The sequence below is a fragment of the Anas platyrhynchos genome, chromosome 12 (assembly GCF_047663525.1).
Source record: "Anas platyrhynchos isolate ZD024472 breed Pekin duck chromosome 12, IASCAAS_PekinDuck_T2T, whole genome shotgun sequence".
In the NCBI taxonomy this organism is placed as follows: domain Eukaryota; kingdom Metazoa; phylum Chordata; class Aves; order Anseriformes; family Anatidae; genus Anas; species Anas platyrhynchos.
In genome coordinates, this window is record NC_092598.1 from 4,807,443 (window position 1) to 4,832,001 (window position 24,559).

A 24,559-nucleotide genomic window follows, 5' to 3' on the forward strand; every position below is an offset into this window, starting at 1 on the left:
AAGGCTAAACCATAGCCCAGGACTGTACAATAACACATCTGAACAATGGGGCTCTGCTCTACATATTGTCTATTAAAATCAGAGTACACGTTTACAGTAATGCTAGCCAGAAAGATAAGAGAAAAATACAAAGACTTGTAATAAAAAGGAAAGAATTTGAAACAATTATTTTCATCCATTCTTATGAATGCAATTATATACTTTCGTGTCATGTTGTTACAAAGTCTCTCTGCACAAAGTTCCCTTTTACTAAAATGCCAGAGAACATGTAAAGCTTTTATAAAATCAGTATTTATAATGAAAGATGATGAATTATAATGAAAGAAGATGAAGCCTGATCTGAATGGTATTAAAGACTTACATTACATTTAGTATGTCACCTGCAAGGGTACAGCTCATCTACTAAAACTGAATAGCTCCATCACCAAGCAGCTTCAGAAAGTGTAACTGCAATATGAAAATCACAGCTCAAAGGCTGCAAGTGCAGCCACAGAATACATGCAACAGAGGGAAAAAATATATATTTTTTTTATTTCAAACTTTCTTAAGAGTGCTGTTTTGCAGCCCTCCAGCATGATGTGCTAAGTGGGCTATAGCCACTATGCATGAAGTATATTCTATAGTATTTACATACATAGGTTTACTTTAGCCATAATTTTTGTACTCTTTTCACTCCACAAAAGAGGAAAATAAAAGTTCATACTCCATAGCACCTTCATCCCAAGATATCAGGCCATGACATTAACTTCAGCTATTATGGCCAGAAGCAACCAGTGGGTAACTTGTTAAAGAAATCTAATAACTCCAATAATCTAATAATTCTAGTTTTAAGAAGTACAAAGTATGGAACACACAAATGATGTGATTTTGCACAAAGATTACATACAAAAACCGGATTCAGTGGCAGCAGAGATGCTTTCTTAAAGCACAGTCTACACTCATTGGAGGCCTGCCTCCTTATTCAGTCCTGGTTGGACTGCTTTATGTCATGTTTATCTTACCAGAGATAATAAGGGAAATAAATTTGCTATCTAAATGGGGGCATTGCTTCTAGCCTGCTTTCAAAAGGGCCATTCCAACTTTGAAATTCTTTCCCAAGTTAGTAAACTTTAGAACACAATGAGAAGGCCATCCCTGCCAAAAAAAATAAAATAAATGCGGAACGGCAGAAGCAGTGTGGTCTTTTTGCAAACACAACACAAGGAGAGTTTGGCTGCATAATGTATTCTTATTAACACTTACAAACTGTGACTCATTTTGTGTTGTTTTTCTTTAAATTACAGTTATGGAAGGCATTTTCTCCATAATCAGATAAAACATCTCGGAAGGTGAGATGATCCTGACTGATAAGTTACAATGTGTGTGCTACTTATGTGTGGTTAACTGCCTGATTTAGTTGATGCCTGTTCCTAGCACAGATTACCTTAATTGATGAGGTTAGGAAAAAGAGCCAGGACCAAAACTACACAAGAAACACAAACAGTGAAGTCTTCTGGCTTTTCCATTAACCATATGGCACTCAAGGGATTCTCTCTGGTCATTCAAATTGCTTTCCCAAGGTTTTCCAGAGTATTTTTAAAGGCAATGTCAGTAACAGCTTGGGAAAAGAATTTTACTAGATAATGCCTTCCTTTTAAAAGTGTTAAAATGATGACTGCTAAAACAGACATTCTTATGATAATAATAATTGTGAGTTGTTAAAGCTGAAAATGTAAATTGATTAAGCAATTTTCCTCTATAACATTTTGTTCAGATAGTGTATAAAGAATTCCTTTACAACGTTTTTTATTATTGCTATTTTTTTTTGTAACTTTAAGATTGCATATTAGATGGGCAAAAATTTCGTTATACACAACATCCAGTTTCTAGAACATGTCATTCTTCTACATCATTCAGAAGACATTTCAATTTATACAACTTGTCCATAATGCATCTGATGTTTTATTCTTATGCATTCCTAGAATGAATGACAAATTAAGCTCATGTATGTCCTGGAATTAATCCAGCATTGTCAACCAGCACAAATCCTGTTTCAACTAGCTGGATACTCTCTGAAAGATAAAGAAGAAATACATTAAGTACAAAGCCCAGTCAGAATTCCTTTGCTACAAAAATCAAACAAAAATTCATATCTTTCAATCCCACGCGTATTCAGGTCTTGCTTTTCCCTCAAAAGTAGAAAAAAAATCAAAATTAGTTATAACCAGACGCTGCACCCACAATTTCTGTTAAGTGGAATGAAAACTAAGAGCAAAAATACCTTGCAGAAAATAACAGTGTTACAGCTCTTGCACACTCCCAGTTGAATAGTTCCCGCTTTGAACATATCTTTCACGTTACCATTCTAGGATAAAACATGTCCGAATAAGACTTTTGAACAAGATAAATTCATTTTATAACTAGCTTGTCTTTGAAATCTTAGTAACTGTGCCCCACTGTAGAGTAAGGGGATTTACCTTGTTTTGACAGAGTCTACAACCTTCACAATTTTGGGTTCTGAACAAATCCATTTCAAAGGCACGGCTTTGTGCCAGAACCACTTAATTTGGACTGGCTCAGAATGAAGTAATATATCAGGTCATGATAAAACATTTACGAATTCTGAATTATACTATCATTAATTTCATGGTACAGATAAATCACACAGATGCATAAGAAAACTGTTATTGTAAATACCAAGTTGCCATTAAGTAATGCTTACAGAGGTTATCTAATTTAAATACAGCTGAAGCAAAAACGAGATTGCATCCTTTTTTGAAGTTGTTTTCCTTTCCTTTACTTAGATGTTCAACTTCTTACCTGATCATTCCTCTGCAAAATAATGTAATTTTTGCAATGTTTTCAAGGTAATTACAGAACTAAAATGGGCAGTATAATTTCTGATGCCAGTGCCTGTCCTGCTGTTACAAGTGCCAGAGAAGTGGAAGACCACTACCTAGACCTAGAACACAGTATCATGAAAATGAAAGCACCAAGTACTACAACATTTCCTCAGTAAATACAGCTTCCCCTGAGAATCCTACTGAAACGCTAGAACAAACTCAGGCTTTGGAGTTCCTTCTGACACATCTCTTCTCATCCTCAGCACTGATACCTGCAGATTTGTTATTCACAGATAGGAAATTAACACAGTACAAGATACAGATTAAAGAACATATTTTACCTCCAGTTTGTTCTACATACAGTATAGCACATGATTAGCTGCTTGTGAAGCTGAAATATCCTTTAGATCCCCCAAATGATCAAAGTAGTACATTTCCAACCATCAGCTGGATGTTCAATTATTAGTGTCAATGATTCATAGCAGACTGACATCTTGTTTTTGCTAGCTAAGTAGGTAAAACTTCTGAAAACCTACAGATAGTGGAATTAAATTAGAATTTACTGCAACAGGGAAGCCATTCGTCATTATCAGTGTGGTAAATCAGGGCAGCTGGATGCACTTGAATCACACTTGAAAACTAATCAGACAATTACTGAAATGTAAGTGTATAATTCTGTTCCAAAGGAGTTGCCCGTTTAACTTAGGAGAAGACTTGCTTTAAGTGACTGAATCAAACACATTCAGAATTTCATCCCAAAACCTGTCCTCCCTTACTCTGAAAGCAAAAACATCTGTGAAAGTCTTTTCAAGAATATTTTGCTAGCCTTTTCATCAGACGTTTATTAATGCACTAAAGCATATAATCTTTTCAGGTACAAAGGGGCTCAATACTTCAGCCCTTAGAGTCCTGTGTACTTCCTTTGCATTACAGAAGTTATTCATGAAGTAAAGGATCAGGATAGGCTAAAATTTGGCCTTTTACCTATGGGGCACCTCAGTGATACTGGATAACATGCTTTTGCACTGTTAAATACTGATGTTTGTAACCTATTTTAATTATATGAATACCACTGGTATTTCATCGGATTCTAAGGTAATCATCTATGCTTTAAGAATCCTTGCAAAAATAATCGAAGACATTTTCATCATCTTTTATAATAATGACTTTTCATATATATATATATAAACTGATGCACTAAAGATGACCACAGTGAAACCCTGCTATAAAATTCAAGATAGCCATGGCATGACCGCCTAGGTTATGTCATTCTGATCTGTGAACAGCTGTCCGGAGGGAAAGTTGAATTCTGTCTTCCTATTGTTTCCTGATTCAGCACACATACACTGCATGAAACACCAAGATGGTAATTAAGCTGTAATGACTGTTACCATGAATCCAAATATAACGCTGATATTAACAATGTCAGATACTTGTGCTACATCAACGCTGTGGTACAACAGCACCCTCTCTCAGGGTGACTGCCATTAGCGTTGAAATCCTTTTCCTTTCTCCATGTGGAACAGATAGGCTAAGTTTTTCTATTATTATTTGAACAGGAAAAATAAACTATAATACTTGGCTTGTCATCTCCACATCTCCGAAAGTATGGCACTTTCTACAAGCAATACTGATGGGGAACAGATATCCTAAGAAGTCACTGATAACCCTTTCTGAATGTCTATCTTGCATACTTTCCAAAACTCTTGAAGCCCTATTCAACGGGTCTCTTGCTTTATCAATATTTGCATAGCACCTCCAATTTGAGCTTCAGAAACACAAATGAAACAAGCACAGTGAAAAAGTGCTTCATTAGAGAACAGAAATCAATTTTCTGAAGTTCACTCAGAAAACCCCTATCTGAGCCAAGAACTCAGACTAGCATTTTTATTCATAACCCTGCTCTCCTTTAAAAATATTCCTTTCTAATCTAAATAGAATGCTTAATCCTAATTTTGAACATTCCTGTTCTCTCTACTCCTGTTCTTCTCATGACACGGATGTTGTTTTAGACTTGTTAGTACTGCTCTAACCAAATGTTTTTGCACGTCTTGCGATGCAGCTTGTTTAGATCTAGTTTTGAGTCTTGTACTTCTCTCCCACTCTATTGGTTCAATGAAAAAAAAAAAAAAAAAAAAAGGCAGAATTAAATAATACCAAAAAGAAATCAATTGAGTAATATAAAAACAGTAGACTAAGGTTTATTTCCACAGATGAAATACTACTGCTTCCTGAGATGGTACTGTTGGCATGTTATATTTTGATGACAAAAGTAATTTTACTGGTTAAGTATTTTAAGTTTCAAACAGAATCTGATGAAGTAACATACAATAAAAGAAGAATAAATGAGTTCATTACTCAAGCTTTCCACCTTATGTGGCTCACTACAGCTGCTTATTTAGCTCTGTGTAGTTGCTGATTTAAGGAGTTCTTTGCAGTCCATTTCAGCTTCATTTCATCTAAGGTTATGGCAGATAACACCCTATTTACACTGCAAATGGTTCTATCCTGACATATCTTGTCCTAGCCTGTAATTGCACATATCAATACAATCTCTTCAATCAACTGCAACATAGTTTGATTCTCTGCATGCTGGGATATATGCAAGATGTACTATAGCATGGCACCCGCTCTAAATGTCTAGTTCTTTAAAGTGAAAACGGTAGTGGAGACCAGCATTGCAGGTTAGGAAAAAAAATATATAAAAAATAATAATAATAAAAAAAAAGAAGTTAAAAAGGCTGGATAAGCATTCCATCATACAAAAAGTAGAAGTGGAATTCTATTTATTTGATGGTAATATACAATCTAAGATAGATTCAGAAAGTCCATTAAAATGTTAGGGAAAAACAGAGTCTTACAGGAAATCATTGAGATAGCATGAACAAACAGATTGTGCAAAATGTGATCTGTGTCAAGTTTTAAAGTCAAATCTGTCACTGTAAAGTGAGGAATGACTGTTTCCTACTATGTTTTGAAGACCAACTAAATTAATAAATAAATAATTATATGAGTTCATTACCATGATAGTCATTTAAATTTTACAATATCTTAACCACAGCTTTCTTATATTCATAATATTTACACTAATTATAACATAATCTGACACAATTCTTTCACTGTACATAACTAGGCAGAAAACAAGAAAAAGCAGAATGTAGATGAAGGTCTCAATCCTACAAGCTGTCCAGCACAGACATATCACAAAGCCCAGTAGACAAACTGTCATACTGAAGTTAACCTATTCAAATGCAAGGATTTACCCACACAACATGGAAAGCAAGGTCAGAGACACAGTTCAGATAGCTCCAGGATTCTCATATTTAATATAAGGATATATAAATGATTTTTATTATTGCTTCTGAGCTAGAATTCTTATGCCTTTATGAATACACTGCAAACTATTTTAAGGGATGATTCAAGGCTGCCTCAAGACCCACTCTTCTGCACCTACAGACAGCAGACAGGGAATTATACCATCAGATATGACTGAAGGATGCCCTCCAAGCCAGACACTCCACACATCTACATAGATGCAGCACTTCTGCATAGTCAGGTTGTTCACAGGCTGACCACAACTGATAAGCGTGTGACATGCAAGTCATTTGCTCTGCTCACATGCAACATTTGCTCTATGCCTGAAATTGCTGTTTAAGAGCCACAGAGGTTCACTGGCAAAAAATAATTGCTAAAAATATATATATATATATATATATTTAGTGCTCATAGTATTCTTTTCAGAATCTGCTTAGTTTTAATTCTTGCCATTCGTCAATCAAAATAAAACACAGCATATTTTGTCTACTTCTCTCAAGGTTTTGCAAAATGGAAACTCATATATTTTAAGTAGTTTTGACAGTGAATTCACTTTTTGAGTTCTTTTTGACATTCCCCAGGTGACTCACACTGCTTTGAAAGAAAAAGGGAAAATACTACAAAACAGACTTTGAAAGTGTAATTCTATGTTGTTTTCCTATTACTGCTCTCTCTTGTAGGCAGCTTGCACTGCATTTCTGATGCTTAACTCGGGAGCAATTCTGTTGAAGTCAGTCACCATTACGCATTGCTTCCCCACTAGCAAAAACATTTCAGCCTCTCCATGAGATTAACACTCTTCTGTTAGCATGCTATACAATACAGGCTTGTGATAGATGAACGTTAGAGCAACTACATGTATTAGTTATTATTTAGCCTTTGTGCAGCACAGATTGCACCGTGAGAATCTGGGATAACTAGCACGACATCAAGCTGTCCCATTTCTTACTCAACTCTACGAGAAATAAAGTTCTTCCAGATTGATGACAATATAACAATAATGAGAACCTGTGTGCTCTAGAGGAGAAAGAGATTTATGTATCAACGTTTTGTTCTCTAATGAAATCATCGTCCAAAAATAACTGTAAGGTCTTACATTACACTTTCCAAAATGTGAAGCAAGCCTGGGGAGGCTCTGTCACCAGGTACTTTTAACACACTTCAGTGAAAATGAGTTCCAGAAGCAGGACACATCTCAAACAGGTTCATGGCCCCAGGACACCGTGAATACACAGCTCTCCTGAAGGTCACAACCTGTTCGAGAGTGGCCGAGGTATCTACACACCACTGTCAGCAGCAGCATGGCCAGAGAGGAGTTGGACTAACTGGTGCTGTGTTTTGGCTCTCAAGCAGTACACAGAAAGATACTGGGTTAAGCAGGCAAAAAATATATATATGATTTATTTTTTTTTTAAGATTTCCAGTGGTAGGCATGTGATGGAAACCAGCATTTATTAATGGGCTCCTGGTGAGGTTGCAATTACGGTTTGTTTTTGAACTACAGAGGCAACTAAAGACTTTGTGCACACACAGAGCGTCAGGACTAAAAGAAAACAATTAAAAATGAGGGAGACAGAAAGTTAGTTCTATTTTTATTTTCAAGTATAAACAGTGGAACGTGACAGCGCGACAAGGCTCAGGCTTCAAAGATAACTGGAGATTCCTCATCTTAAAGCACCTCACAGTGAACACCAAGCTCTGCTCAAGTATCGCCGGGGAAGGAAAGGAGGAAAGCAGTATCTGCGGGGGCACAGACTGACACAGCACGGCGCACACCATGACACAAACCCAACGCCCACCGCCCCATTCCCCCCCGGGTCGCCCTGCGCTCTTGGCAGCCATTTTGTGGCCCGGCGCGGGAACTCCATTTCCCGTGGAGCCCGGCGGCCCCGCGGGGAGGCGGCACGGAGCGGGGCCGGGGCCGGGGCTGAGGTACGGGGCTGGCGGGGCCTCGGACCGGCCTCACCCGCAGCGACCACCGCGGCCAAACGGGCAGGGAACGGCCGCGGAAAGCCGGGGAGGGAAGGCTGAGGGCGTCCCCGGAGCTTCCCAGCCGCGGAGTCGCTGCGTTTTCGCGACAGGCAGCGCTGCTTCAGCTATAAGCTGGCTTGGGAGCAATGCCAGTTTCCGCCTTGCCTGGCAGATGGTGGAAGGAAGGGCCTGAATCAAAGCACGACCTATAGCTGGGAATAACCAGACACGTTAGAACTCGGATTGGTTTTAACGTGCTTTTTTACTGTGTGTTTTATAGATCGATTTCCTTCAACAGCACCAAAGGCAAGAGGATGGAGGCAGAAAATGTTGCCAAGGAAACGGTCCTAATTACTGGAGGAGGTGGCTATTTTGGCTTCCGGTTAGTGCATTAAATAGTTATTACATACAAGAATAAATGTAATAGAGCGCTGTTGGTGAGGCAACAGAATCCGTCCGTGAAAGGAAACCTACAGGATCTAGGGCTTGAGCTTCCTCACCTGGTTCACCCCATCGCCTGATGGTTCCTATTGGGGTCTCGTTTTTCAACAAACAATCATATACTGCTTCTGAATGTTTTAAGCAAATACATTATTCTGTTTCCACATGATTACAAGACAGTTAGTCTCAATATTTAATCAGTCTGGGCAACTTTGTAACAGGAATTTACATTTTTATCCTCAAAATATGTAGGGAACAGGAGAGAAATGCCTGGGTTCTTCCAAAACGCAGTTAAAAACACCAGTTAGTGGTGTTGTGTTTTTTTCCCTTATTGTAGTTTCCCACTTTATGTTTTTTCTTTTGTTTTCTTTTCCTCTAAGTAAAGAGGGAAAGAATAAATTAAAAAGATATATTAGAATAGTTAATAGGCTTCTCTTTCCTCCAGGTGAAATGTTTCATGCATTACTGTGTTATGTATATAACATGTGGTTTCCGTCCTGTTTTAGTTTAGGTTGTGCCATATACCAAATGGGAGTGGATGTGATTCTCTTTGATGTCACGAAGCCACTTCAACCAGTGCCAGAGGGAATAAAGTTTATGCGAGGGGATGTCTGCTGTCTGTCTGAAGTGGAAGAGGCTCTTAAAGATGTAATCTGCGTATTCCATATCGCTTCCTATGGAATGTCTGGCAGGGAGCAGCTGAACCGAAAACTTATAGAAGTTGTTAACGTGAAAGGAACAGAAAATGTCATCCAGGCCTGCAAGAGCACAGGAGTGTCAAGTCTGGTTTATACAAGTACATATAACGTGATATTTGGAGGCCAGATTATAGAAAATGGGGATGAATCTCTGCCTTATCTACCTCTTCACCTTCATCCAGATCACTACTCCCGGACCAAATCTTTAGCTGAAATGAAGGTGCTGGAGGCAAACGGTGCTGAGCTTGGAAATGAGAAAGGTGTATTAAGGACTTGTGCTCTCCGACCAGCAGGTATCTATGGGCCAGGAGAGCAAAGACATCTTCCAAGAATAGTTAGTTACATTGAAAGGGGACTGTTTAAATTTGTATATGGAGACCCTCTCAGTTTAGTAGAATTTGTACATGTAGATAATCTTGTTCAGGCTCACATCCTTGCCTTTGAGGCCCTCAAAGCCACCAAAAAGCACATAGCTGCAGGCCAAGCCTATTTTATTTCAGATGGCAGGCCAGTAAATAACTTCGAATTTTTCCGACCATTAGTAGAAGGGCTGGGTTATAAGTTCCCAACCTGCCGCCTTCCTCTCTCCCTTGTCTATTTTTTTGCATTCCTTACTGAAATAGTTCATTTTCTTGTAGGTCATGTTTATAATTTTCAGCCTCTCCTCACCCGCACAGAAGTTTACAAAACCGGTGTCACACATTATTTTAGCATGGAGAAAGCCAAGAAAGAGCTGGGGTATAAGCCTCAAAAATACAGCCTGAATGAAGTGGTTGAGTGGTTTAAATCTCAGGGCTGTGGACCAAAGCCAAGAAAGTATACCATTACGAAGGTTGTTAGGAATGGAGGATTGCTCTTGTTGATTGCCGTGGTGGTTGCATGGTTTCCATCTGCAGTTACATTTTCACACTGAAAGATGAAACACTGAACATTATGGAATGTGGGGGACAGAATTTACTTATGTTGAGTACTCGTTAGTGTTGACAGGTATTAAAAAAACACATTGGTGCTATTCAGGTAAATATTTTTAACATTTCTAGCCCTAAGGAACGGAACTGCTAAGTAAAAAAGATGTAATTTTTATACAAAATTCCTCTTCAAAGTGAAATTGATCAGATCACTAATAAGACAAAGCTTAGTACTCCTGCAAAAACAGCATTTTTTTGTCTGTTACAGTGGTACACTTAGACTGACCCTTCCTCCCCAACAATATTATACTCTGCCCCTTTATTCCTAACAAGTTTCTGCTACATGATCCAGAGGAGAATAAACTTGCTCTTTGATCACATTCCAAAACCAAATTCTGCTTTCCAGCTTGGATGTATATATGCCTGACCAAGAATTTGCCTTAGTTGCTTGATTAACTGTTTAAGTGATAGACAATAAATGAATGTTTTGGGGATTGTTTTGCTTTTTTAAAAAAAATAAATTCTGATGTACTTCTCTAAGTAAACTCTGATATCTAATGACACTTCTGGAAAATGTTGAATTGTTAATAAAATGACAGCGAAGTGCTTGAAGCAACACAGCTCTGTATATATTTCAAACTACAATATTCCTGTTTAAAATGAGTTACCACAAGTGCATTCATAAGAAACAGCTATGGTTTTTCCCAGCATTACTGAATGGTTAAACAAAAAAAATACATAAAGGACATCAGATAAGTGATCACACTCATGTTCCATTGCTTATAAAGTCTTTTTAGCCTTTAATAATATTTATTTAACACCTGATAGCATTTGAAGAGAACGTCACCTTTGAAGCAGGATGATAAACGCTCTGCAGAGTGAAAGTCAGGATTTTGTGAAGTTTTAAGAATAGAAAATACTTTGCTAGAAACAGTAATGATCTGTACTTAACTCCCTCATCTCTTTCAGTTTAACAATAGAAGAGATGCTGAGAAACTTCACATCGAAATGTTAAATCACAAAGTTGTGTTCCCTTAACTGATAAGCATTACAGTTTCTCAGTATTTCTAGATAAGTACACAATCCTTCAGGAAGTTCACACTTGTCCCTAGTCTTTCCATTTTAATAGCTGAAACTACACTGTTTTAATTTTATGCTAGTTCCAGTAACTTCAGCTTCAGTTGGGAAACCAAGCTACAAGTACGCTGCCACCTGTGTTTAGAAGATGAAGATATTTTCAGTTAATGCTGACTGAAGCCAGCATTCTTTGAATGTTGAGTTTGTTTCCTCAGTTAATTTTTGTAATCACTGATAATTAGATGCTTAGTTTTACTTGAAATCTGTTTGGTTTTCTTTTTCCTCCTTAATTCCTCCACCACTGTGCATACCATAAAAGAAAATTTAATAGTTAACTTGAGGGACAACTGAAGACGATGGCATTTCAGTGTTCCACCATGCTGATGGCAGAAGGGCCACTTACCAGAAGCTGTTAATATACATAATCATAGTTTGCAGGAAGAAGAATCTTGCTTTACTTAAAGATGGAAAAATAAAGGTAGTTGTGATCTCATGAAAGCATTGGACTGCTGTTACCTTCCTAGCAGGCCCTGTTTTTCAAGTGAAAACCACCTGGTTTGTCTCCTCCAAGTACCCTGGTTTTGACATAATGTTATCAGAAATAGATTAAGAATTTTTAATGCTAGCAGAAGCAATAGACAAAAGAAAATGTACAAGAAAGTGCACAGGCCTGTTGCATGGCATGAAATACCAATATCGTGGTTCTGATTCTTGTAAAAAGCAGACCTTTTTAAGATGTAGAACAGAACTCCTGTGCCCCGGAGGAATTTCTTCTGCTATTTTCTTCTGCTCGGGGAGGGGAGCACGAACACGAATACCAAAACTGAAGCAGCAAATCCTCCTGCAGAAGCTGAGCAAAACACATGAAGGTCTTCATTTTCCTGGAGTCAAGGACAGAACTTCTCATTGATAACGGAGTAAGAGGTGTTACTGTGTCCTAACTGCCCATGACTTATGCTTGAGCACGGGGTACTAAATCAGGCCTAGTTCAGAGAAACAAGCGGGCGCTTGGCAATGGTTATCCCAGACCAAAACAAAAACAAAAAAGGAGAATCCAGACTACAGAAGAGGTGAAGGATACTCTTCCTCTTTTACTTTCCAAAATGAAAAGAGGAAACGTCTGGCTTAAGGAGTTTAAAATTGCTTGAGTTATGTACATACAAAGCCAGTCACAGCTGCTCTATTTCAAGTATTTTTCAATGAGAAATCTCTCCCTTCCTTCCTGTTTTTGTTGTTTGTTTTTTTTTGTTTGTTTGTTTTTTACTACTTTTGGATGAGCAGCTGAGTAAACTAAGGTAATTCACTTGTGTCTGTTTCAAAATTGTCATCAATGGTTTGTTTTCCTTTCACCCCATGATTTGTTTTCCTTTAATTACCAGAACACCTAAAAACTGAAAAAGCAGAATTGAAAATTTGCTACTCCTCACCATTATTTAATGAAGGTAAAAAGAACGGTGCTGATGTTTTAAGTGAACAGTTTAAGAACACCAATTTTCACAAATGAATAGGTGAAGATGACCATTTGGCTCGTCTAACAGCCTCATAGATGGCTTAGGCTACAGATACCTCATATTGATTGCTACTCAACATGCATACATTTTTTAATAAAAGACTGATAAAGTTTTTCTTCCCAAGACTGCCAAGATACAAATAAATAAATGTTAAAGACATCATGCCTGCCCCCAGCAACACTTACACCCATACAATTACGGTGACCTTGTGAGCAGAAAGGGAACATGCATTCCAAATTACTACAAACTTCATCTTTGCCTTGGTTATGCTTTATTGTTTGAGTTGATACAAATCTGATACTCACTACAACCAAAGTTAGTATCTGCCTGGAAAAGGTCGGTTAGGAGTTGCAAGTTAAATGTGATCTTTGACCTTTTCCTTCTGCAGTGCTCGTTTGTATCCAGATGAAGTGCAACAACGATGACTTCTATGGAAGCAATCAAAGTCAGTTCATCTTAAAAACACAGAGATGCCGTTCTTCCGACCTCCAACATAACACACCATAACTCTAACACACCACTTTTCAGTAACACACTCATACCGACTCAAATGGCTGGAGATTTAAGTCATGAAATTCAATAAACAATGCTTAAATGAAGAAGCATCCGTCATCATTTACATCACCGCTATCAAAAATTATTTATTAAAAATAAAATAATTTAAGGATTTAAAATAGTTTCTGTAAGAATGTAACAATACAACAGATATTGTTAACTTCAAAAATTTATAAATGTTTTCCCTTCTAGATTATAAAATTAGCACACACACTCAATCCTAGTTTTATATTAAAACAGCTGCAACTGTGAAAAAGTTGCTAGAGTCTGCCCTGACAAAGAATTGAGAGGTGGGGCTTCAGAGTTAAAACACAATGCAAGAGAAGAGTTAGTACACAGCCTGGCCCAATTCACACATCAACCAAACAGCTAACACAGTATTTTCTTTCTGAATACAACCTAGCGTTTATACTCAGAGGGGGAAAAAAAAAAAGCCTTACTGTAAAATGAAATGGATTTTCATAAATACTGAGTACCACCTCGTAACTTTTGACATTACATACGTGACATAACATACACACAACTTTCTGAAGGACTGTAAAAGGTGCTATTTCTTAAGCATTTGGACAACAGCAGCACAAGGAACTCATACGTTCATCACACAATGGCTGTTCTGTGTCAGGAACATGCAAAATGAAAGTAGTCAAGACAAATGACCCGCATGGGCAATCTGGCTATGTCTGCTCTGGAAATGAGCTAAAAAAACAACAACCTGGAGCTCTAGGTTTTGATCTCCCTCAGCCTGAGCATCTTACAGTCTCTTATTTTTTGTAATCAGTATAAGCCCAGCTGGTATTCAGCTGCCTACAGATCCAGTCCCAACTGAAGTAAGAGCTTCAGGACCTTCCAAACAGGGCTTTGGGCCCCCTTGTCTGATCAATACTGACAACACAACATTCTCGAAACATTAAACAAGACACATACATGCTGCTGAATGAAATATATAGCACAGGGACTGATCATGTAACAAAACAAAATGCATCCCAGATCATGCTACAAAATGTGTGCGCACCAAAGGTCCTCACCTTCCAGCAACAGCAACTGGCCAGCCCATCACGCATGGATACTGCAGAGAAGCACAGCTTTACACAGCAGTCTAAGTTACTGCTGTACCTTCAAAATCCACAGTTGATGATTTATTTTTTGTCCCTTTTTTTTTTTGTTTTTTTTTTTCCTTTGGCGTCCATCTAATCTTTGAAAAGACCAAGCAGAGCTGGGGACTGAAGGGATTTCAGGCAGGAAGAAGCCTAGAATTACCTTTAACTTTATCCTCTTCTCTTTTCCAGTTCACTGATTGGTATTAATTTCTCCAGGAAGAAAAAATAAATCTGCAGAAGCCACCGCACTGTAGGACACTATTACAGCACTTTCATCTTAAGATAAGAGACAAGACTCTATTCAGAGTAACTAAAACCTCAGAGGAGTTCCTCAAACCATCGCTGGTGAATGCACTATGGCATCAATTAAGTGCATCTTGAAACAACAGAATTCATAGCATGAGGAGCAAGAGCAACTGAGAACTGCTGAGGCAGCTTCATCAGGCAATGAATCCCAAAACCAAGCAGGTTTTCTGTGATCAGAAATACACCATGATGTATGCAACATTTTATAATTCAGGCAGTCATTTAGACATAACTCCTGTGCACACACATGAAAGGTAAACTCATGCATGCAGATAGTAAAACTCCACCCATGTAGACAGAAGGAAACTAGGAATTCAATAGTAGTAACATAGTACTATCTCAAATTAGGACAACTGGTTTTAAATATGCCATTCAAGGACTTTCACTCTGCTCTTGCAACAAAACACACTTGCTAATCTAACAAGTTTTCTCATCTGTAGCTCAATGCTCTTCAATTGATTAAAGCTGTAAGAATGACTGTGTATACTATCATTCTTGGATTAGATACATTTTGGGAAAATGGTCTACACATTTACAGAACACTATCATTTGATGCTACCATCTAACTAGGATTGCAAGATTAAAAATGGACAGTTCATTAAAAAAATCATTTCTAAGCACATTAGCAGCTGAAAGGGTTTGCATATAATGATAGTATACCAAAGCAAATGCTTTTCAGATTTGAAATACCTTTCCATTCTGCAAACAGGTATTTCCTACCACATATATTAAAACCTTTCCTTCCAGTGCCTTAAGTTAGGAATATAAATTCAGAGGGGCTGCAAACACAGGTTCGCACATTGTTCCTTTCCTAAACTTTTCAAGAAGAAACAACTACAGTCACAGAGGATATTTGGTTTCAACAAAGTTAACATTATTTGGTACTCAAAAAGAGAACAGAAAACTTATAACAAGACAATACAGTATGAGCTATTAGCTGCCCAAAATACTTTATACAGTATCGAAAGTACAATCTTCTGTAACATACATTAAAAAAAATGCTGGTGCAAAAGTGCTTTTACAGCATTTAATAAATTAAAAAACTCACTACCAGTTAATCTTAAGGAGCCAGGTTGTTAAAGTGGTGAGGTTCCATGCATGTAAATTGTTATGAATGTCTTATCTACAGCCTGTGTACACAAATACAGTAGATGATTTAAACTTGTGCTTCAGGTATTGATAAGAAGTGAAGTCTATGCAATTACCCACCCTCCAATTTTAAAAATCTTGAATACACAGAAGTCTGGCCTGCACAGAGGGTATGCTTTGTACAGAATATAAATTATTAGGAATTTAAACAGTTTTTCTTATAACAAGAAATTATTAAGGAAACCCATCTTTTCTCCTCCTCCTCTTCTATTCATTCAGCTTGATGAGATCTGCATGGAGTAGGATGACCAGGATAAATTAATATCTCCTCCTGAATTGCTCCATAAAGCATCCATCAAAGAATGATTGCTTTAAGAGTAGAATTTGCTGTTACTGACTTTCTTCTCCTTTAATCTTAAGGGAAAATAAAAAAAAAAAAAAAAAAAGAAAAAAAAAAAAAGAATGAAAAGTCAAGTTTACTAGGAATTTTTCAGAAGAGAACAGTTTACTACATTCATTTTACTTAGACACAAATGGCGAGTAACATATCGGCAACAAGTACTGTTTTTCCTGCAATAAATGTGAATAAGCCAGTGATTCACACAGCTGTTCAGCACACATAAAATGGTAAAAATATTTAAAGAAAAGTCTTCCTCCCATCCCATCAGCTCAGAAAGGAAAAAAGATGTACTTGACTGGTACAAGAAGCTTCTGTCTCCCTCACAATGCAAAGGTAGCAGCAAAGGAGACAGACCCTTCTCTTAAGCTTTGGATAGTGCACTGACACTTAACTGACAGTTCTGTGCTCTAACAACTAACTCCTGCTTTCATCTTTTGCAGTTTGTCTGTCTGGAAGTGTGCTTTCTTCCCACACATTTAATATGTTAATAGCACTGCCAAGGACATAATTCCGATATTGTAGGAGTAAGGTGGCTTGTTTATTTGACAATACAGGCTATTTGGCTGTGCGTATTTCCAGGCTTTTCTCCTAGAAAGCAAAAGAACATAACCTCACAGGATTACATGTTTCACTGCGATCCCTAAAACCAGGATTTCACTGAGCAGGTATTTCATTGAGTCTGCTGGCCTCTAGTGGCTTGCAGCCCAGCCTCACTTGAGATATCCTCATCCTACTCCAGTCACTCTTTAGATGATTATTTTAATAAATCTGAGACTTCCTTACCATAAATCATGTTTGGACAGAGCTGCCTTGGGAAGGAGAATGATTATCAACCTACCTGCGGTTGCATGTCTCTTGATATATCTGTAGTTTGTGCTCATTCACATTAAATTCTTTTAATATAGCATCTCTGTTAGGATTCCTTAAATTCACATGGGTGTCATAAAGGAACAGCTGATTATTAAGCTCCTCCTGGCGTTTCCGAAGTTGCCGACATGAGGAATAAAGCTCTTCTTCACTTTCCTTCAAAAGAATATTGGAAAACAATGTACAGTGTAAGACAGAACCAACAGAGTTTGGGTGGTTATTTTGTTTTTCTAAACACATTCCATTGTTTTTCTAAAATTAGTTTTGCATGATGATTCTGCAACATTTATGGAAATAAACTAAGTAACTAAGAACATAGTGGAAAAAAAAAACCCTTACACCCATTATCTAAGGCACCACACTGTCTAATAGGGGCATCATGGACATTCCAGGAATCATGAAGTGTCTGTATCTGAAACATATGTTGGAATATTTTTCCACACACAAAGTATGCCAGCATGTTAAGGAAAGGACAGCAAACGATGTATCACTGTGGGACATCAGATTATAAATTTTTAAAAGACTTTTTTTTTTTAAATCTTATTTTTGACTGCTCCACCATATTTATGTAAGGTGACATATTCCTGGCGCTTTCTTATTGAAATCTAGGCTGCAAGTGGAAATACTGACTAGTAAATAAGATCTCTAATATTATCAAGTGTCAGACAATCAAGAAAGGACACATCCTTTGTTTCTGTGGAGCTATGACAACCTGCAACAGAACTTGCTAAGTATTTCAAGTATAATTTGCAGCCATCTGAATTTCTCTTGTTGAATGTGGCCCACAGGAGAACATCTCAAAATTATCCACAAGCATAAAACAATCATCATGATTCCCTTCATGACTTCAAATTGCTTTAATATTTCAAAACTTTGGATGCACAAGCTGTCTCCTTTATTGAGTTACTGGTGGGGAATAGTATTGGCAGGAACTAAGTCTTAATTTTTACATCAACAGCAAAACAAGATGCACATCTTACAAGAAATGACATGGAATCAATAAACATAAAAATCTAAGCATTTTCAGAGATGGCATATTAATAAGAATGCCTCTTTTAGCACTCAGTACAGATCTAGGGAAGCTGTCATGTTTAGCAAACACCCATGGGGTTTCAACAGGTAGAGCAACCAGATCCTTTCCTAACCTTTCTTTTTCCTCCCAAAGCATACTCCTACAGCTCCCTGGTATGGCTTGAAGCAAATGGAGCAGCCTCAGTGCTATGCTACTGATTAAGTTTTAAAAAGCTTCCCCTGCAAGAATAGGAATGAAACTTTGCATTCCCAAATTGCAGAAGGAATAAGCAGATTGCTAATTACCAATTTGCAGGTGTAATTGTCGAGATGCATATGTACTACTATTTGTGCAAAGCTAGACTTTAAAATGCTGTTTAATGCCCACTGTAATTAGGAAGTGCTAAAGTGGTACACATACTTTCTGAAGCAAGTAAATCAAATTTCAAACAAAGAAGACATGCTTCTATATGAGACAACAGCACCAATGTAACAGAATTTCTGCAGGATCGGGAAGACCAGTCAACTTGGACAAAAACTACATAAGGCCCCATAAATGATTCACACATGTGAATGCTTACTTTGCAATATTCTTGCTTCTCTATTCCTAAAGAATTTTCTCAGCCATCTGTAATTCCCCTTTATATCTTTGTATTTCATCTCCAAGAGTATGCAGATGGGCTCTGTATATAAACAGGCCTGTTATTAAATTATACCATTTTATGGAGGGTCATTTAAAAAAAAAAAAAAAAAAGCAGAAGAACAGATGGATACAAGCTTGATCTTTCCTGATGCTTCTTGAATGACCTGGCAGAAGCTCTAGAAGTTGATTAACCATGGCAAATCTTGGTTTGCTGCAGACTGCCAAACTAAAGGAAAAATTTTTGAAAGTTCTCCTGCAACTGCATTATCACCCAAAGATATCAAAAAGCGTGAAAATACAGATCTGTGCTTCATCTTCATTTGGCTTAAGCAGAAGGGGCTTCAAGAGTGTGAAATGTGCTACTGTGAAAGGACTTGGTGCTGACAGACTGGGAGACATACACTGCTGCTGCGAGCAGCACTTTAAGAGATACTCCTGCCCCAGGCAAAGAATGATCTGAATTTCTGAGGAAGAATTAGCAATGTATCTACGTATCATGCCCATGCTCGACAGTTTTGGCAATAGCAAGTTGTTACCAGTTTACTCAAAGGAGGCAAGACAAAAACATGTAAGCTTATCTGGCCTCCTGTATCAGACTTGTATCCATGGAATATGAACATTTCAAATGTTATCTTCAAAGGACATACATCTCTTTTCTTTATACACACCCTTTGTCTCAGTTCCCAGCCTTCTTCTCTCCTAACTCTTGCTAACCACCAGAAGAAAGCTACCATGGCTACAAAAACTGTGATTACACACAGTCCTTTTACATCACGTGTCCATAAGGTGGCTTTACAAAAGTCTTGACAAAGGACATTTGGACAAGAGGCTGCCATTTGTCTGTGAGGAATGTGACTGAGAATTCAAACATTTCCATTTCAGTACGTGTAACTACAGGCACAAATCTCTCCAGAGACATAAAGACTTACTGTTAGCAGAATCTGATAGTTTAATCAGGAAACATAATGTACACTGGTGTGAACCATAGCATAAGCCTAAATGGTTGTGAATGACTACAAATAAGTTCTACTTTCTTTCCCCCCTCTTCTGAATCAGAAGGGTACTGGAAAACACCGTGAAATCCTCACTTCCCAGAAGTACCATAAAATTTCATCACTTGTCTTCTATGCCATTGTGTTTAATAAAATATTATAATAAAATAAAAAATGAATATATAGTTATAATTGCATATGTATTTAGTTATTATAGTTACTGTATATTAATATATAAAGCAAATAGCATAACATACTGTTGAGGTATGGAGACAGTCTGAGAATAAACCTGCTTTAAATTAGCATATAAAGCACCACCTCTGGAGCACCAACAAATGCTCTTCACAGATCAGCCGCTTTAATGCCTGGCTTCATAAGCAAGGGATGCATCATCATCATTTTTTCCTTATGTGCATGAAAATACTAGTACTTCAATCAGTTGTTTTACGGAGGCTTAAGAGAAGGAGATTAGAGCTTCAGTAGGAACCAGGATGTGTCTTCCATTTGTTGGGTTATTTATGTTAATGACATACTGGGAGAAGTAAATTTATCTTCTCTTCTTAAAGACATTTTTTTTTTTTTTTTTTTTTTAAATGCAGGACCTTTAAAAAGAATTCCAAGAAGCTAAGGCCTGAATTTAGCTAGCTTTGCACAGCATCAGGTAGTTAACACTGAAGACAATGACCATGCTTGTAACAGAAAAAAAAAATAGAGGCAATTAGTCTTTGTTTCTGCATTATTTCTTTTAACAAGTGAGTAATCTGTGTCCTCCCCAGAGGAGAGTAACTCAATTCGCATCCTTGGTCTTCCCCAATACCTAATGAAATATCAGACTATACAACAGTAGAAAACTAAATCCTCACTTCCCGGTTTCCACAAAGAACTGATAACACAAGCTCTAAGTGCACAAAACAAACCAATAGTTCTCACCAGAACTTGTTGCATTTCACAATGAATCAGAAGCGAGGCTAGCTCTATGTCTTCACTGTAACCATTCTTGAGAGGAACTGATCTAAAACCTGTGGAAAACAAAAAACATACACAAAGGAGAACCAGAATCAAGGCAAATGGTTACCTGCAGTCATCAAAATGGTGCAAACAGTCCTAAGGACTAAGAGATCCTTCTCTGCTCAAATGCTCCATTGCTGAGAGCAGGCTTTGCTACGTGAATTACAGAGAAGCAAAAGACAATAACGGCCAAAATGAAAAACACAAGATTTCACATGTTCTTGAAAACTAAAGCCAGTTGCAGAGAGAATCAGAAAACCTACTTCTGCATATGTCCACATCTAAGGCAATTAATAAAACAAATCCACTGACACCAAAACAGAATCTTCCCACATTTTACTTAGAGCACATAACCCTGTTGCTGAGATGGAGTCCATGGTGAAGACAGTTGAAGACATATAAGTGATATTAGTAAGGAGATAGGTGTAATATCAAAAGTAGTGATCTTGTTACTTTCTTCTGAAACACAACACAAACTAGAGAGGAAGAAAGAACCTTTATTGGAATCTCCCACTTTCAGAACAAATAAGTTAGAATTAAACCTCTGGGTCTACAGGTACACAAGAAATTTATGTTTAACTTCCTCAGAGTCACGGCACACTATCAGTAGCAATTTTAACATCTTTGTTGTGTTTTTTGCTGTTGCAAATTTTTCTATGTTTTACTATCTCAAAACAAATCAGAAAGTGAGAGGAGAATTATTTTAAATACTTGCACACTACACACCCCACATCATAACAAACAACTAAAGGAGCAGATCAAAAGCGCAATTCTCCTTTGGCGTGTTATAGTTGCTACTGACAGCAAGATCACAATACAACAATGCTGAACCACATTTTTCTGACTTAGCCCCATATTACACCTCCCATTCTTACCTGTTTTGATTCCTTTGATAGGGAAAGTGGCATGTGCTAAGAAATTAGGGTCACTGAACATATCCTCCTCATAAACAACAAAGCGCAGAAACGCTAGATTGGGATCATAAATTTCAAATTTCACTTGCTCTGGACACGGCGCCCAAACTGGATTAAGGCCATTGTCATCTGTAATGAAAAGGAAACATTTGCTGTATGAAGCAATAAATTCACTTCATTCATACATGGGTATGTATCCCTGGACATTTTCTGGGAATACAAAGGCCCAAAAATCCTATTTACCATCTGTCTCATGTTGTAACCTCACTTCAGGCAGTTTGTATTTGTTTATTTGTGGGGGGAGATAGGAGGAAGCTTGGCAGGGATGGAAATCCACAAAGAAAGGCTATTATTCGTCTTTAAATATACAAAATCTCCTTGGATGTGTACGTGTAAAAAAAGCTAATTCATTGCTCATATTCATGAGCCTCATGCTCCATATCAGTAAAAGCATGGAAAGTACTGGAAAGACTGATGTATAATTGCTCAATTCTCGTACTCGTTTCTGGAAGACCAAGTAACTTGTCATGTGCAATACTGCCAGGAATTTTGCTGTCTAAGGTCTTGGTCACTCCCCACAAAAATTTAAAATCATAAGCCTCTTCTCTGAAGTACTGAAGAGCCACAACACATGTTTTGCTCTTTATTCTGTGTTTTTCTTCCACTCCTCTCTAAGCTGTAAGTTTCAGTGGCCTGGATAATTAGATTCAAAGCCTCTTGTCTACCAGAGGAACACTGCTACATCCAGATATATTAAATCGTGAAAAGACAGCCAGTCAGTTTATTAAAGATTGTTCTGTGTTATCTTCTTACATTTAAAATTCCAATAATCAATTTTTACTTGGCTGTTGGTGAGATATTGTCCCATTTCAGTGCACTTAAATGCACTTAACCTCCTCTACAGACAAACACACCTTATCCAGAACTCACCAGGAGCAAGCTTTGATCAAACTTCTGTTTTTCAGGTTATACTACTTTACAGCCATATATACCCAAGCTGTCTCTGATGGGATGCCAGTCTTCAAACCCAAATTTAAATAAACACAGTCTGGATCTCAGAGCAGTAACTCCCCACTGGGACCAGAGTTTGGGCAAATGATTGTAACTGTAGGAGGCACTTTCAAGACAGCAATTTTTTATTTATTTTTTTAAAAAAAAACGTGCAGATTATGCAAACTTGTCCATGGGCAAAAATTAAAACAATCATGACTTTCTACAAACTGATGGTTGAGGTTTTTTGAAAAAACTCTGATACACATTTGAGTTTCCCAAATTAACTGGCACTGAGGCAACCAGGAAAACAGTAATGTATGACTCACCAGCCAAGAGCAACAGTTACCTAATTCCTCCCCATACAGGTTGCTGACCAACTACAGACATTGTAAATTCATGACCATCACCTACTCATTTTATTGAAGTGCACTCAGAGCATAACCATGTCCCCACAACACAGAAAACCTCAGATACTCACTCACAACTGTTGTCTTGAATTTGTTGTTATCATATTCAGCCCCACAAATTTCCACCTCTACAAAGGGACAAGCAATGCTTCTACCAGGCTTAGGAAGATGGCGAGCCCCCAAAACCTGCAAAAGAAACGACGTTATAACCACCTCCAAAGGAAACTTCACACCATTATTTGTGTGGAAGGTAGCCTACAGAACTGAACAGGAATTCACTAGAGAAAAAAAAAATAAACCCAAAAGAACATGATAAATCTCTTGAATATGTTCGCATGTATTAAACTATCTGTGCCACCAATAATAATATTCTCCCATTCTTTGGGTGACTCAGTGATTTATGCAATGGCTGACACTCATTGCACAGAGCATGCAGCTACAGATCAAGTTCATAACACAAGTTTACTCATCTTTCCTCAGCCTTTATCTACTTTAAGAAACTCCTGCTTTACAGTGATGACCCCTGTTTACCTTGTCTCTAAACTGTGGTGAAAAGCAGTTAATGTATTTCTTCCTTCTCAGAAAACATACTTTTAAAGGACATCTCTCTTATTGAATAGCAACTGAGAACAGAAACAAGTTCAATTCACATTTGGCACTAGAAGACAATATATTATAATTTTTAAGTGATAAATCCCCATCTCTCTATGAGTCAGTGTACTAAATACTATTATGAATGGGAAAAAAAATCAGTTTAATATCTTTTGTGTTTAGTTTCTTTATTTCATTATAAACATCTTTCATCCACACTGGAAATTTCTGACCTAGTTAGTCTGCTGCTAACCAATCTCCAATAGGACATTTCTATTAAGAAGTCATTAGGTGGGAAATTCACATTAGTCTATTTTATTAACAATTATATAAAATTATCCTAGGATTGTGCTTTCAATCCTATACCACGTGCTTCATTAGCATAATAAAGATAGCATTTCCTGTCAGGAACCAGTGGAATTACTTTTATTCTCCAACATTGACAATAAAAAACAGTATTTTGACAATCTGTCAGGTCTTGCTATGAAACATAATAGCTTTATTTTTAGTTGTAAAGATATTTATGACTTGTAAAAAACATAATTTACAAAAGAGATTTACCCTCACTGTCATAATCATCTGCAATTTCCTCCTCGATTCATTTGGCATTGGGTCATATTCTTCATTTCGCATGCTTTCTGGCTGCAGAACATAGCCAGTGCGTCCATTAAGTGAAAACAAGGCATGGTTCAATTGCATGTATTTATCTAGGGAGAGAGTTAAACAGTCATAACAGAAGTAAAAAACATTTGAATAAAGCTAAGGAACTACCAGAATAATGGCTTCTCTGTGCAGTTCCTCCTGGTTGCCACTATCTCAGAAAGAGCTGGAAAGGTAAGTTGGAAAACTCAGTTCCCTTCAGTAACTATATTTGACTGGTCGTTAATCCAAATAAATTCATCTCCATTCACAATTAGTTTGTTATCAGTGTGTCATAAGCTAG

General features: G+C 37.5%; 2 protein-coding genes and 1 long non-coding RNA gene across 9 annotated transcripts in view; 1 reads left to right on the top strand and 2 right to left on the bottom strand.

Annotated features, from left to right (window-relative positions):
• Nucleotides 1-726: 726 nt before the first annotated feature.
• LOC106017288 (uncharacterized) lies at nucleotides 727-3,348 on the bottom strand. Its single transcript, XR_002402484.4, has 3 exons — nucleotides 3,164-3,348; nucleotides 2,261-2,344; nucleotides 727-2,051 (listed from the first exon to the last, which is right to left on the bottom strand). It is a non-coding gene; the product is annotated as an uncharacterized lncRNA (long non-coding RNA).
• A 4,495-nt stretch (nucleotides 3,349-7,843) lies between these two features.
• On the top strand, nucleotides 7,844-10,771 carry SDR42E1 (short chain dehydrogenase/reductase family 42E, member 1). The gene is made up of 3 exons (XM_027466766.3): nucleotides 7,844-8,069; nucleotides 8,389-8,490; nucleotides 9,056-10,771. Exons 1-3 carry the CDS (start codon nucleotides 7,915-7,917, stop codon nucleotides 10,158-10,160), a joined length of 1,362 nt encoding a protein of 453 aa, XP_027322567.3. The 5' UTR covers nucleotides 7,844-7,914; the 3' UTR covers nucleotides 10,161-10,771.
• Nucleotides 10,772-12,997: 2,226 nt separating this feature from the next.
• The window catches only part of PLCG2 (phospholipase C gamma 2), a 72,256-nt gene continuing 60,694 nt past the window's right edge, over nucleotides 12,998-24,559 (bottom strand). For all 7 annotated transcript variants that reach the window (XM_038185661.2, XM_038185663.2, XM_038185660.2 and 4 more), the window contains 6 exons: nucleotides 24,178-24,323; nucleotides 23,097-23,211; nucleotides 21,587-21,754; nucleotides 20,634-20,722; nucleotides 17,029-17,213; nucleotides 12,998-16,204 (listed from right to left, as the gene is read on the bottom strand). In XM_038185661.2, the coding sequence (XP_038041589.1) occupies nucleotides 16,162-16,204; nucleotides 17,029-17,213; nucleotides 20,634-20,722; nucleotides 21,587-21,754; nucleotides 23,097-23,211; nucleotides 24,178-24,323 (746 nt within the window). In that variant the 3' untranslated portion in view covers nucleotides 12,998-16,161. The remainder of the gene's footprint in view (nucleotides 16,205-17,028; nucleotides 17,214-20,633; nucleotides 20,723-21,586; nucleotides 21,755-23,096; nucleotides 23,212-24,177; nucleotides 24,324-24,559) is intronic.

Excerpts from the sequence above, each read along its gene's own strand:
- SDR42E1 (XM_027466766.3), top strand. The coding sequence starts at position 7,915 with ATGACACAAACCCAACGCCCACCGCCCCATTCCCCCCCGGGTCGCCCT. Across the intron at positions 8,070-8,388 it reads GGGCCGGGGCCGGGGCTGAG|ATCGATTTCCTTCAACAGCA; the intron begins GTACGGGGCTGG and ends TGTGTTTTATAG. Across the intron at positions 8,491-9,055 it reads GGTGGCTATTTTGGCTTCCG|TTTAGGTTGTGCCATATACC; the intron begins GTTAGTGCATTA and ends GTCCTGTTTTAG.